This window comes from Centruroides vittatus, unplaced genomic scaffold (genome assembly GCF_030686945.1).
Source record: "Centruroides vittatus isolate TY-2023 unplaced genomic scaffold, ASM3068694v2 contig_18, whole genome shotgun sequence".
Classification (NCBI taxonomy): domain Eukaryota; kingdom Metazoa; phylum Arthropoda; class Arachnida; order Scorpiones; family Buthidae; genus Centruroides; species Centruroides vittatus.
The window spans coordinates 4,732,965-4,751,189 of NW_027121101.1; the positions used below are offsets into that span (position 1 = coordinate 4,732,965).

The window sequence follows — 18,225 nt, forward strand, 5'->3', positions numbered from 1 at the left end:
ACAGATGTTTGAATTGCTGTACAATTGTAGGTTTGTTACCCTTTTTATTTGTCAATGATAAATGGTATGGTAATTGTTTACATTATTTTGTTAGAGAGGAGTGATGTAAATAAACTTTTTGCATGCAATCTCAGATCGAACCTGTCTTTGCTTACTAGGAGAAGAAAATCCATTCTACTCAAAGTGGAACATTTATTACCGTACCACTTTTTATTGTTCACGTTGAAAAGTATGAAAAGCAACTATTATTGAAATAGGATTGTTTTTGGAGTGTGAAGGTAATTTACAGTTCAGTTTAACAGATTTTAGTAAAATTTTTGTTTACTTTATTGCATGAAAATTAACATTGTGACAATGACATTTTGCTAGGGCAATGGCAAAATTAACTTTGATGCAAGAATTTGCTTTATTGGTGTTTGTTTTGACATGAGTTGACTATATAATTAATAATGATAATAATGATTTTAATATTACTTATTGCTGCAAAGCTTTTTATATTATAAGAGAAAGTATCTAAATTTATTTTGAATTATATATTGATACTACAATTGATATTTTAAAGCAATTAATGATGACAATTTTAAACGACTACATATCCGTTAATAAAAATAAAAGTGACCTTCAAAATAAAGCTAAAGAAATGTGGTTTGACTCTGTTACAGAATGAGAACGAAAAAACAAGAGGAATTAAATAAATTTAGGCAAAATCCTAATGATGAAAATTTTGAAAACTATAAAAAAGCTAAACGATCCTATAATAATCTACTTAAAACTAAAAAATCAAACTATCTTCGCAAAATTGAACAAAACCTAATTAAAAATAATAAAGATGGTAAACTGTTTTAGAATACAATACGAAGATTTCGGCCTAAGTTAATCGGAAGTTCTATCACAATAGACTTTAATACCTGGAAGCAGTTTTATCAAAGATTTCCACAAATTCACATGGAATTATCGTTAAATACAAGTTTAGAAGTTTACAACGAAATTTTAGATTCTGACTTTACTATTACTGAATTGAATAATGTCATTAAAAAACAAAAAGTAAAATAACTCCAGGAAATGACAATATTCCAACTGATTTCCTAAAAATATTATCACACAATTTTAGACTAAAAATATTAAATTTATTTAATAGTATGTACAAATCAAAAACCTATCCCAATTCCTGGATCTCAGCCATTCTTACGATGATTTATAAAAAGGGCAATCATTCCTCTCCTAGCAATTACAGACTGATAGCATTGTTAGCTACTATAAGGAAATGTTTTACCTCACTCCTTGCAAACAAATTTAAGCTATGGACTAAAACTATGGAATTAGAAGCCGAACTTCAATATGCATTTACTGTAAATAAAGGAACCGAATTTGCAATTTTTACCTTATTAATGATAGTTCAACTTTATCTATTAAAGAAACATAGGAAAATATATGCTTCCTTCATTGATATACAAAAAGCATTTGACTCAATATACGTTCCTCTGTTGGTGCATAATCTGAAATCCTGTGGTGCAAGTTCCCGATTTACTTCAGCAATTCTTAAACTATACTCAAACTATAATATCAAGATAAAACAAGGCAATAATATCTCTCAAACTTTAACTTTATCCCGTGGAATTCTTCAGGGTGATCCTCTCTCCCCTTATTTATTCAACTTCTATCTCATAGGTATTGATCGCCTTTTTACCGAATCAACTGATGGAATTGAAATAGGAAATAGAATCTTTCAGTATATTCTTTTTGCGGATGATCTTGTGCTTCTGGCTCCAACAAAGATTTCATTACAAAGGAAAATTAATCAACTTAATAAATTTCTTCAATCACTATATTTAACAATAAATTCGACCAAAATGAAAGTCATAATATTCTGTAATAATTGCAAAATATTTGAAAATAACACTAAAATATATCATGAAAATACTCTTTTACAAACTGTAAATGAAATAGACTATTTGGGAGTCAAATTTGATTGGAACCTATCCTATAAAGCACATTTTAATAAAATAAAAATCAAAGCAAAGCAAGCCATAGATAATCTATTTGTATGTTCCAAGTTGAAAACTACTAATTTGAAAATTCATATTAAACTATTTAACTCAACTATCATACCCATAATATATTATGCTAGTCCAATATGGAGTTTAGATTATATTTATAAATTGGAATATCTTCACGTCTATTATTTATGCAAATTATTTCATCTGGAAAGAACTATTCCAGGATATGCTTTGTGGCATGAAGTAAACCGAATTTGGTTCTTCCCGTTCTTACTGAAACGTTTAATGAAATTTTACTACAGAATCAAATTTAAAAATTATAATACTATAATATATTTACATCAACAAAATATTAATCAAAGTAAAAATCAGAAATTTAAGCATCTATGGCATTACAAATTAAGCCAAATCCTAAATAGTTTTGGTGTATCGGAGTCATTATTTAAAGATAACATTAATGATTGGAAATTTGGATATTAACTTTTAATAAACTCCGCAATTTCTCAGGCAATAAACAAAGATCAAAATTCACTATACCAAAGTACTTATCACCCATGGTAAATTGATTTATTACAAATTTCGTCTTCACAACCTTATATGTCACAACTAGTTAGTTTAAATGTAAAACGATTAATAATTCAACTCCGTTTAAATAAATATACTCTTTTTATTAATAATATTTATATTGATTTAGCAAGATCTTATTGCCCTTTATGTAATTCTGAAGAATTTTCATTATATCATCTAATTCACAATTGTCAAGAACTTCATAGCTTGTGTGACTATTATAAAATACCTCAAATATGCAATTATAATTCATTACTCGACTTCCAACTTAATTTAAATAATCTCAGTAAAACGAATCTTTACAAAATATACAATTATTTTGTTAAAATCTCCGAAAAGTACTATTTGAAACATCAAAATTAATGATTGTTATTGTATTCATTGTCTTTGTAATTATAGATGAAACATTATGTATGCAATCATAAAATCGTTGTTTATAGTGTTTATGACTTATCTTTGTATCTTTGTACTTTAGTTTGCTAATTTGTAATCCTTCGAACCACTTGTATTATCCCCCCCATAACAGAGAAATTGTTCTCTTTTTGTATTGCTAATTTGTTTTGTATTATTTTTATGTTATTAAACTCTCTATGATGATGATGATGATGATATTTTAAAGCAATTTATTAAAACGTTTAATATCATATACATTGTAGAACATCATCTGTTTTACAAACAAAATCTAAGATTAGTAGTAAAAACTTTATTCTGTGCTTGGATAGAAATTTTTCTGAAGTCCATTTTACTGATAGAATTTTTTGGTTTTTTAGCTTGTTTGAAGACACTTTTTTAGACCTTCTCTCTTCTGTATACATTGTTTAAATCCTCTGACAAAAAGTTTTACCAGATTTGAAACTTTCCTTTTTTCAATAGTACAATTATCAAATTGTCATTGCTCAGATTTCATATCTTTTAGTGTATTGGTACAGATTTAGATCAAACTTTTGTAACATGTCTCTTGCAATATTGTAAAATTTTTTACAATTGCTTGTTTGGTTTCAAAGAATTCCCAAGTTTGGTCAGATTTATACAGTGTCTATAAAAGAAACAGAAAAGTTTATAATATGCAGTATATAATTTTGGAGTAACAATAGATGAGTGTTTTAAATTGACATTGATCCTCCAGAGATAAATGTTACTTTGTGATAAGAGAGAAACTTTGCATTAATACTCAACCTTGTATTTAATCTTCTGTTAGATACATTGGCAACTTTTTCTATTTTGTAAGCTAGATTGAATGATTGATCATTTTTCTACTTTTTTGGAGTTGACAGGTGACTAGTTGATCAGACTTTCCAATGTTATCAGACTATCCCTAGAATAGGAAGGTTAGAAACCTTCCTATTCTAGGGATAGTCCCCTACACTACTAATTTTTGACTAATACTCTATGAATTACCAAATTCTGTTCTTCCTTAGGAACCTTTCAATGCCACTTCACCCAAAGTTTTCTAAAAGAACTTTTCCTTCAAACGTTCCCCAAATCAGACTCTTGCTTTGGGCACATTCCAAAGTACTAATGTTACATTGTATGGTTCACTGTGAACATGTTTGGTTTTAAAATCGCATATTAATTGATGATGACTTTCAACAAATAATTATTTATTATTAGTCAGTTATTCTCTATAATGTCATGGAGAACAATAATTAGAGATCTTTCAGATATTTTTGAAGTTTAAAATATTTTAGTTCTATCAGTTTATCATTGTTTAGTTTTATTAAAGTTCTGATTATTATTAACTACAGCAATAAATTTTTTTAAGATTTATTTAAAACTTTTTATATGCAGCAGAATTATGTACATAATCTAATGTTAATTTTTTAGATTTACTTAAGCTATATTTTTATTTTATTTTCTGTTATTATTATATAAAATGAATTAAGTATTTTGGAATGTTTTTTATCATTAAAATCTGATAAGCCAACAGTGGCGTAGCAAACATAACTGGTACCCAGGGCACAACACTTTATTGGCACCCTCTCTCCCTCCAGAAACACATATAGTTTGTCTTGGAGATCATTTTGGCAACCCTCTGCAAGTAGTGCCTGGTGCATGATACACTCCCTTGCACCCCCTCTTGCTACGCCACTGTAAGCCAACAAATATTATTTTCAATGAACAAAACATTTTATAACAATTTAAACATAAATTATTAATCAACTTTTAGGATCATTCTGCAAATATAGTGTATGATCCAAAGATTGAACAGTTCTTTTGGTCACATAGAAATCGTTTGAAAACAATGCAAAGAGATGGAAGACAGATTGAAACAATACTGCAGTTGGGTTAGTAAACTAGTCATATCTAATTATTTAATTTATAAATGTTATTTATTTAAAATCAGTTGATTTTATATTTCAATTTAAATAATTTTATATTTACAGCACATATGGAAATAAAATCATTGGCATTAGATTTTAATTCAAATAATATTTATATGCTCATCAGTTCATCTTTAACAGAAGAATATTTTATATCAGTTTGTACTAAAACAGGAGCTTATTTTTCTCATCTTATACATTTAGAGAGTGTAATTCCATTAACTATTGCTGTTGACTCACTTAACAGGTAAATAGCTGTTTATTTTATAAAAAGAAATATCTGACTTTATAATTTCACATTTTATGATTGAAATGTTTCACTTATATATATATTTTTTTCATTATTCATTATTTTTACATCAATTATTCTTTTCATCTGTTTTGAATATAAAAAAATTTTCCCAAATATTTTAATAATGTGAGGGCTACCCAAAAAGTAACTTCTGTTTTCATATGGCAATGGCAGTAGTGGAAATAACAGTGTCAATTTTGACAACAGTGTAGTGCAGACATATCAGTGCAATCAGACATAAAAAACAGGCACACAAACTGGAACTATATACTAAACCAACAAAATTCACACCTAAATGCTAATTCCAGCAGTAAATGAACAAGTAACTTTAATGCTCCAACGTTTTAAGCCATTTTTCCTGACGAAGGCCTCTGAAAGATGGCCGAAAATGTTCGTGTTTATTTGATACACATCCATCTATGGAAAAGTACAGGGTCATGCTCTCCATTGTCTTGTCACAACTGCCATTCAAGAATCCATTCAGTGTCCTTATTCAGAATCCTGCTAACTGTGAGGTATGCTCATTGATAACATTTCTCTTAGCCAAAAACTGTAAAGCTGTTGAAATCCATTGTCAACTGTGCAAAGTTTATGAAGAGAACATAATGAGTGAGAGACAATGATGCCTTATGTCAAAAATGGGTAAAAAGATATCTACAATGAGCAGAGAAGTGGCTGGCCATTTGTGGTGACTGATAAACTCATACAAAAGGTTAATGAAAAGGTTAGAGAGACTTACTGATTCACAATTTCAGAACTTTCTAGTGAGTTTCCACAGATATCACACACAGTTCTTAATGAAGTGATCATTGACATAGCTGAAATCACAAGTGGCAGAATTCTACAACAATGGAATACAAAAACTCGTAACATGCTAAGATAAGTGTATAAATTTTGTGGCGACTATGTTGAAAAATAATGCAAAAGTGTGGTTGTAAGTTGTATATAATAAAATTCCTTTCACTGTGCTTATGTTGTTTTTTTAATAACCAAATGGAAGTTACTTTCCAGATAGCCCATATACTAAAATATTAATATTCCTCAAAAAATTGAATTTTCTTACATATTTATCTTCTTACAAACTATTCTTGTTCTGACAAAATAGAAGAGAATATATTAGTTACTTTAAGTAATATATAAAAGTCAAAATATTCTTATTTCAATTATTTTAGTAAAACACTTTATTTAATTAATTATAAAACTTTTTATTAATTAAACTTTTTAGTTTATGATGTTTTGAAATGAACTTATGATTAGAAGGTGCTCATGAGTGCATTTCAAAACAGTATATTGTACTATAAGCATCTATTGGAAAATAGAAAAAGAAATAATTTGTATACAAAATAATGTATTATTGGATATTTTTTCTTTTAGATTACTATTTTGGAATCATATTACAAAAGGAGAAAATGAAACATCATTGTATACAATTGAATCTTCGTTTTTAGATGGAAGTAAACAAAAAACTATTTTGAAATTTAATAATAGCTATGATGCAGAAAATAATTACAGTAAGTTTATAACATTATTACTTAGTGATTATTCTTTATTATTTCTATCTTTTAATACTTAATCATATTTTTATTTAAAATAATTTATTGATATTATTTTTATAACACAATCATTTGTACATATGGAATTAAAATCCATTCTACATACACAATATTGTTTGACTTAATTATCTGTCTGCTCTATAAAAAGGTATTAAAAAATATCTTAATGTTTAATTATTGTAATATAGGATTCTAATAGTAGATTTTTATTTAATTAAAAAATATAAACGTATATGTATATATATATATATTTATATTTATATTTATATTTTTAACTCTGTCCTGTGGGCACTGAGAGGGACTTCTTAGATGGGTTTGGCCAGGCCCACAATGGGGCAACTGGGTGATGATGACAGGGACTGATGAGTGCTTTACATATCTGGGATAAGCCATCCCAAGAAATTTCTGGGGTTTTTTGACCTGCCTTGACTTGATCCTGGGTCCACAGAATTGTAGGCTGATGCCTTAACCACCTTGGCCATCCAGCCAGTGTTTAAAATATGTTCAAAAGAATGAAATGATTAAATTAGTCAATTATATAATTATTACAATATGTTTGAAAGAAATAAAACTTCTTCAAGTATCAATATTACAAAGGTAATTATTACATTTAGGGGATATGGAATAGATTCTTAAAATACTAAAAAATCATTTATGTATTCTGCTGTTATTTCTAGAATTTTACATTTTTAAATCAAACAGTTAATGTTTAAAAAGATTTTTAAGTTTAAATATTTTATCATTAAACAACAAAAAAAATCAAAAAATAATTTTAAAATATAACATAATGAAAAAATTAAGAATAAAGAAATAAAAAAATTCATCAATAATTAAATTTTGATACTATTATACTTATCATTCTGATTCATCTGTACTGAATTAATTCATCTTTTATTTGTAGTATTATTTTATGTAATATACTTAGAATATACACTCGTTGACAAAAATGTTATGCAATCAGATAGAATTGTTCAATTACTGCACAACTTGGCATCCAGTTATGTCTCAGGCAGGTATGTAAATGATTACAGTTATGGTCAATTGTTCACCAGCTATTAGTCCTAAAATCTCTATCCAATATCCTATAAAATAGCTGAAGGTTCATTGTGTTGAGAATTTTCCATGTAGTAGTAGTTTGGTGGTCTTTAAATGTCAGGTAGCTCTGTATGACAGTCAAAAACATTATGCATAACTGACAGAGTTTGAGAAAGATTAGATCATCAGGCTGAGGGAGCTGGATGGCCCTTTTGCCAAACTACTTCCCATCTAGGCTGTTCTGACCTGATTGTGAGGAGGTATTGAGGCCAATTAATTTTTGAGGGCACTCATGCTTGGCAGGCAGGTTCCGGATGCTTCAAGACACAAGCCACCAGAAGATATACTAGTCTAATTGTGAGATAAATACAAACAGCTGCAGCAGCTTTTTTGTCCACCATCCAGAGACAGGTGGAAACTATAGAACACACTCTTCCAATACCATTTGACAGGTAACTAGCATAGGCAAATTTGTATGCATGGCAACCACTATGCATCTATCATTATAATCCAAACATCATTAGTTTTATTTGAAGTGGTGCCATGATGATGAAGTATGGATTGTACAGACTGGTAGCATATTATCTTTAGTGACAAATCCCAGTTCTGTTCGGGAATGGACAACAATGTTAAAGTATGAAGGACCACTGATGAGCACTTTAGTTGTACCTTTACTGTTATCTTCAGAGTTGTTGTCCATTGAATATTTTTGGAACCAGATGGATATCAGTTTCAGCCATCTACAAGTGTGAGGGTTCTGGAATGGCAGTTGCAACATTTGAGGGTAAATCTGTTACAGGATAGCATTTGGTGTTTGTATGCCTCTGTGCTCAAGCATATTACAATGGGTATCCAGGCAAAAGGAATATGTATACAAGATACTAAAGGTTCCTTTAAATTGTAATGTTTTTCCATAGGAAATTGTGTTTTTACTATGATATTGTGATCAAACTTATCATCATTGTCATTACATTTGCATTAATAACGTTTCATTTGATTTCAATGCCTCCTCCTTAATGCACAATCTTTTTGTCAATGAGCATATTATTAGTATTATATATTACATTTAATATTAATGTATATTATTGTAATTTAATGAGTGTATTATTGTATTGTTATTATATATATATATTATATATATATATATATAAATAACTTTTTATTTTTGTTCTGTTTTATATTTTCTGTTTAATTCAGTTACCTGAGTTGTAATCTATCTTGTTTACATGTTAATCCTTTCTAAAATATTTCTAGAACTCATATCTTCGGTTATTTTCAAATTTCTAGCTATTTGAATCTTTTTGGTAATGTCTGCAATGTCTAAATTTCAAAATCCTATATTAATTATAAGTTTTGCAAGTTTTATTATAATATGCAATTATTAAAAAGCAAAAAATAGATATATTAAACAAGTAAACAATGTTTATGATTTTATAATTGTTATAAAAATATTTTTATACATGAAATATTTTATTTTAAATAGAGAGAATATTTATTTAACTAGAAATTGGTCATTTAAAAAATTTTTTTAAATTCTTTATTTAGATATTTATCTTCAGCCTGGCCTGAGAAAACTTTGCTGGATAGCAACTACTTCAGATGGTCTTTTGTGTACATCATATTCAGGAAGGTTAATTAAAACCATAAGTGAGCTGACTCCATCATCTGTAACTAGTGGTCATGATTTTATAGTGTATGTATTAAAAGAACAGGTTTATAAAGTATCAAAAAATAATGATTCAAAAATAATTGGAAATATAAGAGGACCTATTATTTATATGACTACTGTTGATCCTCTGATAACTGAAGGTAAATGCTATAAAAAAAAATTTCATTATTATTGCAATTATAGTTTTATTATCATTAATTGGGTGAATTTTTATAGATAGTCATTTCTTACCTGATATTGGATGTGAGTCTGTTGTCATTCCATTATTTGATAAAATTTTCTGTATGCCCAAAGTTGGTAAGTGAAAGATTTGAATGTTTTTAATTATTAACAACAAAAATTATTTTGTAAATAATAAAATAATTTGCTCAGTTGAAAATAAAAAATTTAGATAAAATCTGTTTAATTATACTAAATCATTTCAATACTGCATGTAATTTGACAAGCTCTGTGTTAAAAAATAGCCCTTTCAATATCATTAGCATAGAAGTAATTGCAAAACAGTAGACTCTTGATTTGATTTAACTGACAAATTTGTCCTAAAGGAAAATTTTTAAATTTATTTGTAGTTCCCAAATAGAGCACACTAAAAGATGGATCAATGAGTCAATGTACATTTAATGTATATTATAAGTATGAATAAATTATTATAACATTTTAATAGATCTTGTTTATTGTAAGTTTATTTTTAATATATACAAGGTAACTTCAAAATGTTCCCAGAATTGGTTTATTACTCAAAAGTATGTGAAAAATTGACAAATCAAACAATGTGTCCTTCAAAGTATTGTCCTTTGGCAACCACACACTTTAGCCAATGCTGGTATAGCTGCTGCAAACATTCTTGGAAGCTGTCTCACAACAGCACCTGCAATGCAGATATACAGAGTGTGACATCTGCATTGCAGGTGCTGTCATGAGACAGCTTCCAAGAATGTTTGCAGCAGCTATACCAGCATTGGCTAAAGTGTGTGGTAAAGCCAACCTCATCCCATATCCTCAATCTGGAAGTGGCATTTTTCAAGAAGGTAGGGGAACCGGGGGAAGAGGTAGAAATCTCATGAGGTTCATAGTGAGCATTCATGGCATTCTGCATGTTCAATTGATCATGCAGAATGGAATGACAACTTCCAACTGAAATTCCTGCTGTCTTGGCAACATTGCTCAATTGACTGCTGTCTGTATGACCTCACAAACTCGTGTACAATCAACACTTTCTCCTCAGACATTGATGTCAACACACAATTGCTTTCCAAATCAAAAACAATACACTCTCTTTCCTCATGAAAGAGTTTTTGCCAGTCATAAACTTGAGAATGTTTTGTAGAAGATTCAACATAGGCATCCTGAAGCATCTTCAAGATCTCAGAGGGTTTGTCCCCAATAACACACAAAATTTGATATATGCACATTGTTCTTCTGCAGATATTTTTGCTAGACTCCATTTTATGATGTCTCACTAACACTACCTTCAGTGAATGGTAACTGTTGTCATCTTTGCAGCAAGTACAGATTTGTTTGAACATATTTCTCTATTCCTGACATGTTTAGCTAAGACATCCATTACACATTCCCTTTTTCATCATCTTTAATTGACTAACCCAGCATAATTCTGAAAACTTTTTGAAGCTACCTTGTATTTATTCAAAACATATTCAATTTAATGAACTTTTGGCAACAGTGGACACACCTTTCCCTAATTAGCCCATTAAATTGAGTGCCAACTGTAATTTTAGTATATTATAAGGATATTTATTTTATTTATTTGACAATTTTTTTTTGCTATGAAAATTATTCAGTTATACTAATTCATAAACTTAAAATTTATTTATATTAAAGTACTAAAACTATTTAAAATTTTATAAATTCAAAACTGAAATAATTATCATTCAGCAATTGTAAGATATTTTATTTTTCAAAGAATTATTTTCTGCTAAGGAAAATATGAAGTAAGGTCAACATATATCTTTTAAAAATAAAAATACAATCAAATGACACAAAACTCATGGAAACAGACATGTTTAATATATGTAGACTGATTTCTTTTATATTACGAAGTTTATTTAAATTTCAATAGAGCGAAAACTTAATTCCATTATCAAAATAATTTCGTATTGAAATTTTCTGAATGTTAAAATGCAGGAAACTGAAATAAAAAATTCATCTTATTTTGATTTCAGTTTTTATTTTTAAATAATATATTTAAACATATTTAATATGTATTAATGCATGTATTTAAATGAAAGGCTTAATAATTTTAAAAATTTGAATATCTTATATCCATAAGTGTTATATAAATATATTTAATGTAGCTGTTATAAAAATAAAATTAATTTTGTTTTACTTTTTAATAGATGGAAGAAACTTTTTGACTTTTTCACATAATGGTATCTTGGAAGGGTTTCAAATTAAATCTGAAAATGTAAATTGGAATCTGTTCCCAGTTAAATTGTTTGACATGTCAGTAAATGATGATTTTGACATCATTATAAGAAATGAAACAATTTACTGGACAGATCATAAGATTGGAGGTATTTTTTCTATTAAAAGAGATGGCACTCATAAACATCTTATTGCATCTTTTGAAGGTGAAATTAAACAAATAAGCATTGATTGGATCTCAGGTAAATTTTTATAAATTCTTAACTTCTAAATTTTAATAGTAATTTATTTTAAAAATATATATTTAATTTAGGTTACATATATTGGATTAGTATGAAAGATTTGTGTATTTGGGTAGCTGATTCTGAAGGAAAATATAAATATGTTGTTGTGCAGGGTAATCTTCAGCATCCATCTGCAATTACAATTGATCCTATTCATGGGTGAGTAAATGCTGAAAAATTCTGTTAAAATATTAAAATTAAATATAAAAATTTCGAATTAAAAGTTAGTTACAAATTATATTCAATTACATAAAGTTTTCAAAAATGATTTTAGTTAAATTTTACTTAGGTAATAATGAATACAAAAACAGGTATATTCTGATATTATTTATATGTAAAACAAAAATATTACTATTAAAATATCATATCATATATATATATATATATATATATATTAAATTTATTATTTGGCAAAGATTATTTTGGCACCTGTAAATTATATTAAATAATTGAAATACCTTGTAAAATCTTTAGAAAAATTATAAGTTAACAAATAAAAATTATGAAAATTTGAATAGTAAATGGCAGATTGCCTTTTCTCTATCACTGTCATAACAATTAGTAATGATTTCATGATGATTTTATATGACCATTGAACTTTTAAGATATTCTAATCCTGTCACTATTTCATAACATTGAACTTGATGAAAGAAATGTTACATGACATTGACACTTAATTTTTATATTCATTGACAAAAAAGTTATGCACTAAGGAGGCAGAATCGAAATTGATTGAAACCTTATCAGTTCAAATGTAATGTCAACTGTAATTAGTGATACAATATTATAGCAAAGGAACAATTTTCTGTCAAACAACTGTACAATTTAAAGGAATCTTTACTATCTTGTAGGACTTCCTTTTGCCTGGATGTATGTATTGGGCATAGTGGGCATGATATGCTATCCTGCAAGAGATTTGCCCTTAGATGTTACAGTTACCACTCAATATTCCTTACACTCATAGATGGCTAAAACTGGCATCCCATCTGCTTAGGCAACAAATCTGTAGACTGAGCAGGTGAAGGAAATGTGTAATCATGATGGAGACATTCTTGGGAAATCCTAGTTATATGTCTTAACATTATCTTGCTGAAAATGTTTACAGCCATGCCATGAGAAATAATACATAAGGATACACAATTTCTTGAACATATCTCTGTCCCATCAATGTCTCTTGTACTACTATTAGGGATGATAAACTGTCTTATAAGATGGTTTACCAGACCTGCATGTCAGCAGTGGGAGCAGTTTGCCACTTAACAATGAATGCAAGATTGAAGCACTCACCAGTGGTTCTCCATACTCTAACATAGTGGTTATCTATTTCCAAACAGAACTGAGATTCGTTGCTGAAGATACATTGTCAGTTTGTAACAGTTTTCTATCATGGCACAACTGCAAACAGACCCCATTATGTTGGGGTGTTAATGTCAGGACATATAGCAATCACCATGTATACAAATTTGTCTCTGCCTGTTAATGATACAGGAAGAGAGAGGATTCTGTAGTGAGGCTTCCACCTGTCTCTGGATGGTAGATAAATATGCTGTTGCAGCTGTCTGTGTTTGTGTCAAACTCCAGATGATCATCTATCCTGGTAGTCTGTCTGAGGCATCCAGAGCTTGTCCATCATGAATTGCCTTGATCTATTCTTTGCCCCCAACAGTTCACAGTCAAATGAGGACAGCCCAGATGGAGGGCAGTTTGGAAAAATGATTATTCTGCTTTCTTCAGCTCTGGCCTTTCTCAAAATCTGTAGCTTGTGTAATTAATATCTTTGACTGCATTGTACAGGCATGCCTGACATTTGAAGATTTCCAAACAGCAGATTCATTGAAAATTCCGAACACAGTGAGCCTCTGCAAGCCTTTTCATAGGATGTAAGTTAGTAATTTTAAAGCACTCTGGTGGCATTATTTGATATGCAATCAGACCATAATTGTAATCATTTAAATACCTGTTCAACACATAGCTGTATGACAAGACAATTCTATCTGGGAATGTAAATTTTTTGTCAATGAGTGTATGAACTTTTTCATAGGACCAGATCATTTTATGTAACAAAATAACAAAATATTATATTTATGAATTTTTATTTTAATGTTTATTAAATTCGTTAGTATAAATATAAAATTTTTCCTTTATTTTTGAAGTTCTGATCATTTTATTAGGTATCTATTTTGGAGTGACTCAGGTTCTCAAACACGAATTGAAAGGTCATTGTTATCAGGGTCACAAAGAAAAGTATTATTTTCAACAAATTTATTACATGTAAGTTCAATTACGGTAGATCATGAAGAAAACATGATATATTGGACAGATTCTGCATCTGGTATTATAGAGAGATCAAATATGGATGGTAGCAATAGGCAAGTTATTCTCTCTCAAAAAGAAGGAATTGTATCTTATCCAGTTTCTGTTGCTGTTAATACAAATTATATATTTTTTGCAGACAGGTAATACATAAAATTTTATAACTATAGATTTTATACATTTTTTCATTCATATTAATCATAATTTCAGTATAATTAAATATATTTAGTTTTTTGCAGAAGTTATAAAGATGGATCTATAATACAAGTGAATAAAAACAATTTTAGTGATTTTAATGTTTTAAAACAAAATTATGGAAGAAATCTTGGAAAACTAAGAGTTTTTGATAAAAGACTTCAGAAAGGTAAAATTTAAATAATATATAAATTTAATTCCATAGTTTCCATTTTCATTAAACTTTAAACTTAAACAAAAATAGGTACCAACGTCTGCAAGTATAGAGGAAGTTGTGATCATTTATGCTTGTATGAAGGCAACAATAAGTATACTTGTGCTTGTTCTTACAGTAAACTTGGAACAGATCAGCATAGTTGTCTAGGTTAAAATTTTTAAAAACATTTTTAAATGATTGAAAAGTGAAACAATATTTTAAAATAATTATATCAATTTATTTTTTAGATTATACACAGTTAATGCTCATGGCTGAGAAAACTACAATAATGGCATTGTCTCTTGATGATCCAAATTCTCTAAATCCTCCAGTACCAGCTATAGAAGTTGGTCATAATATAGAGAAAATTATTGCTCTTGGTTATGATAGATATCAAAAAGAAATCTTTTTTAGTGATTTATATGAAGAGCCATATTTATTTAGTATTAAATTAGATGGAACTGGATTGCGACCTCTCTTAAAAGGTAAAATTTTGTTTAATTTATTTTGAGATAATATGAAAATATAATTTACTGAAATAATACTGACCTCAAAACTATTCATTTAATCTTCAATATTTTAATTTATTGACATATATGTTCTGTTTTATGCATACATTGAATTTTATCCTTTACTAATTAACCTAATAGATATAGCAGGTGATATTAGGAAAAGAGATATATATATTATTTAAAAACAATAAATGATTTTTTGACTATATATTTATAATTTGATAAAAACTTATGTAATAAATTTATTTTAGATAATACTGTAAGATGCATAGAAGGTTTAACTTATGATCAAATTCATGGAGAACTGTATTGGACTGATAGCGAGACACCTTCTATATGTCGTTTGCGAGTGGAACAACGTGGTGAAATACAACGGCAACCATTTGAAGCAGAAATTATTCTTCTATTAGATAATGATGACAAGCCACGAGGAATCACTTTAGATAGTTGCAATCTGTAATGTTAATTTTATTATTAAATTAATATAAGTTTTAAATTTAAATAATTTAGCTTAAATTTATTTAACATATAGTGAAATCTTAATTTAAATTACAATTACAGACATATAATTTATAAAAAACTAAATGTTTAAAATTGCATAAAATGCAGCCTGTAAAACTGAATTTTTAATTCTAATTTAATAATAAATGGATAAAGAAAAATGAGGAACACAAAAAATATATTTTACTATCAGCAATTGAACAGTTTTAAATTTGCATTTTTACAAATTTAACAAAGATGAGTATAAATATGTTATGATCTTAACATTTATTTATTTATGGGTAAACATGATAAGTATTTAAATACAAAATATATATTCAAAAACAAGCAAGTTAAAAAGCCAATTTTAGCTGATGAGAAACAATATTTAATACAGTTTTGAGTGAATACTAAAGATAGGTTCAACTGTATTAACTATATGTCTATCTCAAAAACCTCTATCTCAAAATTTATTTTTTCCCCTTCATTTTCAGTCTAAATTCAATACATTTTTCCATGTTTATCTTAAATAATTTCCTCCCAAAACCTCTATATATCAAACTAAGGACCAAAGTATCAATTACAATTTCAAAGCTCAGTGACTACATTTTGATAGCATAAATTGCAGTTGAGAAATATATCTTGCAATACAGTAATAGTTGCCATTAATGCTGCTATTCTCTGATTGGCTATGAGCTTGGTTTAGTTTGTTTACAGCAATGTGACATGTGGATGATCTGTCGAGGGAAGATGCCTCTTGAGAGGACTTTCTATGAGAATTAAAGTGAAACAAAATAAGCTTTCACATTATTATTGCACTCTTACAGTAACACATAAATAAAAAAATAGTGATTATAACTGTTCAAATCATTTATTCTGTAAACTTTTACAGTAAAAAAATGAATGAATCACAAGTTTTGTAAATCTTATTTTATAACTCTTGTTATAAATCTAGATGAAGACTATCATTACACCTGTTGCAAATCTCTGTACATTTATGATGCAAAAATAAGAGGAATGTTCTAAGTAATTTGACTAACAATTTTTTTTTTTTACTTCTAATTAGCTGTAAATAACAAAAATAAACAGGTGCTATAACCAATAATTTTTATTACTGTAGAACTTCAGTTTTTGTTTGATTTTTGAAAAAAGAAAAAAATTTTCTTTACATTTATTCTTCCCCACTTCTATCAGATATAAAACTATAAAGAAATAGAAATAATGAAATTTAATGACAAACATGAAGAGATATTTTAGATTAAATAATAATGAAAAATAAGCTAAAAATTTTACACTATTTTTATGTCCAGTACTATTTTTAATAATTTTTAATCCTTATTTCTTAAGCTTCAATTAAAAATCAATCTTGATAGCAGTTTCTTAGAAAATTAAAATTCTAAGGAAATCATTAGTTTATGATTTGAAACATTTGAATTAATCATAGAAAAATGATATCCTTAGACATTTGCATTAATGAATCAAAATATTTTTTATGTTTATATTATGCCAAAAAAAGATAGTGAGAATGGATTTAAGTTATGCATATGAAATGTTTTAATATGTATATAATATTGTAACTGTAATGAAAAGACATTATGAATGAATTTTTGAAATCACTAAAATTTTTGGCAGTTTTTAAGTAGGAAATACTACTGGATATGGGTTGATCACAATGAATGTTTTAAAAATGTTTGAAAAATTCTATTATATTATTTCTTTTCAAATTTGAATTCAACATTAAAATTTTTGTATAATTTTTTATCTTCATTTTTTTAATGTAGAAGATATATTTCAATTAAGCCTGTAGAGAGAATCAAAACTGATGATATTTTTTTATAATTTGCTCTTTTTCAAAACACATTTTGTAATTTTATTTTAAAATTAAATTGCTTTTTCTAGTGTAAATTCTGAGAATACTTTAAATAAATCAACTTTTAACACTTGAAAATGCTAGTTTAAAATTTACATTGATCTAATATCTTTCTTATACTGTATATATCTATAATATATATAAATAATAATATCTAGTAAGCTAGTTTTATTTGTATAAATTATTTAATGAATTAGGAATAATAATGTAAAAAAACTTTTTTTTTTAATTCAGGTATTTGTTTTGGACAAATTGGAGAGAAGATACACCCAAAATAGAAAGGTCTTATTTTAGTGGTGCTCAAAGAGAAGTAATTGTTTCTGAAAATATTATAAGACCGAATGGTTTAACACTTGATCTTTCTTCAGAAACATTATTTTGGGCTGATGCTAAAAAAGATGGTTATGTTATCTGGAATTGTGATATTGATGGTTCAAGAAGAAGGGTAAGCTAAACTATGGAACTACAGTTAAATGATGTTTGTGTTTGAAAATTAGATACAGTTTTATTTTTTTAATTTTCAGTTTAAAATTTACAGCTAAAATTTTGTATAGATTGG

At 27.6% G+C, this 18,225-nt stretch overlaps 1 protein-coding gene across 2 annotated transcripts in view; it reads left to right on the forward strand.

Moving 5' to 3' along the window:
- The window catches only part of LOC136969593 (low-density lipoprotein receptor-related protein 1-like), a 59,836-nt gene that overhangs the window by 31,738 nt on the left and 9,873 nt on the right, over positions 1–18,225 (forward strand). For both annotated transcript variants that reach the window (XM_067263818.1, XM_067263817.1), the window contains exons 20-32: positions 4,732–4,849; positions 4,949–5,132; positions 6,552–6,688; positions 9,311–9,574; positions 9,651–9,731; positions 11,789–12,058; positions 12,130–12,259; positions 14,272–14,556; positions 14,653–14,777; positions 14,853–14,972; positions 15,053–15,289; positions 15,568–15,772; positions 17,901–18,111. In XM_067263818.1, the coding sequence (XP_067119919.1) occupies positions 4,732–4,849; positions 4,949–5,132; positions 6,552–6,688; positions 9,311–9,574; positions 9,651–9,731; positions 11,789–12,058; positions 12,130–12,259; positions 14,272–14,556; positions 14,653–14,777; positions 14,853–14,972; positions 15,053–15,289; positions 15,568–15,772; positions 17,901–18,111 (2,367 nt within the window). The remainder of the gene's footprint in view (positions 1–4,731; positions 4,850–4,948; positions 5,133–6,551; positions 6,689–9,310; positions 9,575–9,650; positions 9,732–11,788; positions 12,059–12,129; positions 12,260–14,271; positions 14,557–14,652; positions 14,778–14,852; positions 14,973–15,052; positions 15,290–15,567; positions 15,773–17,900; positions 18,112–18,225) is intronic.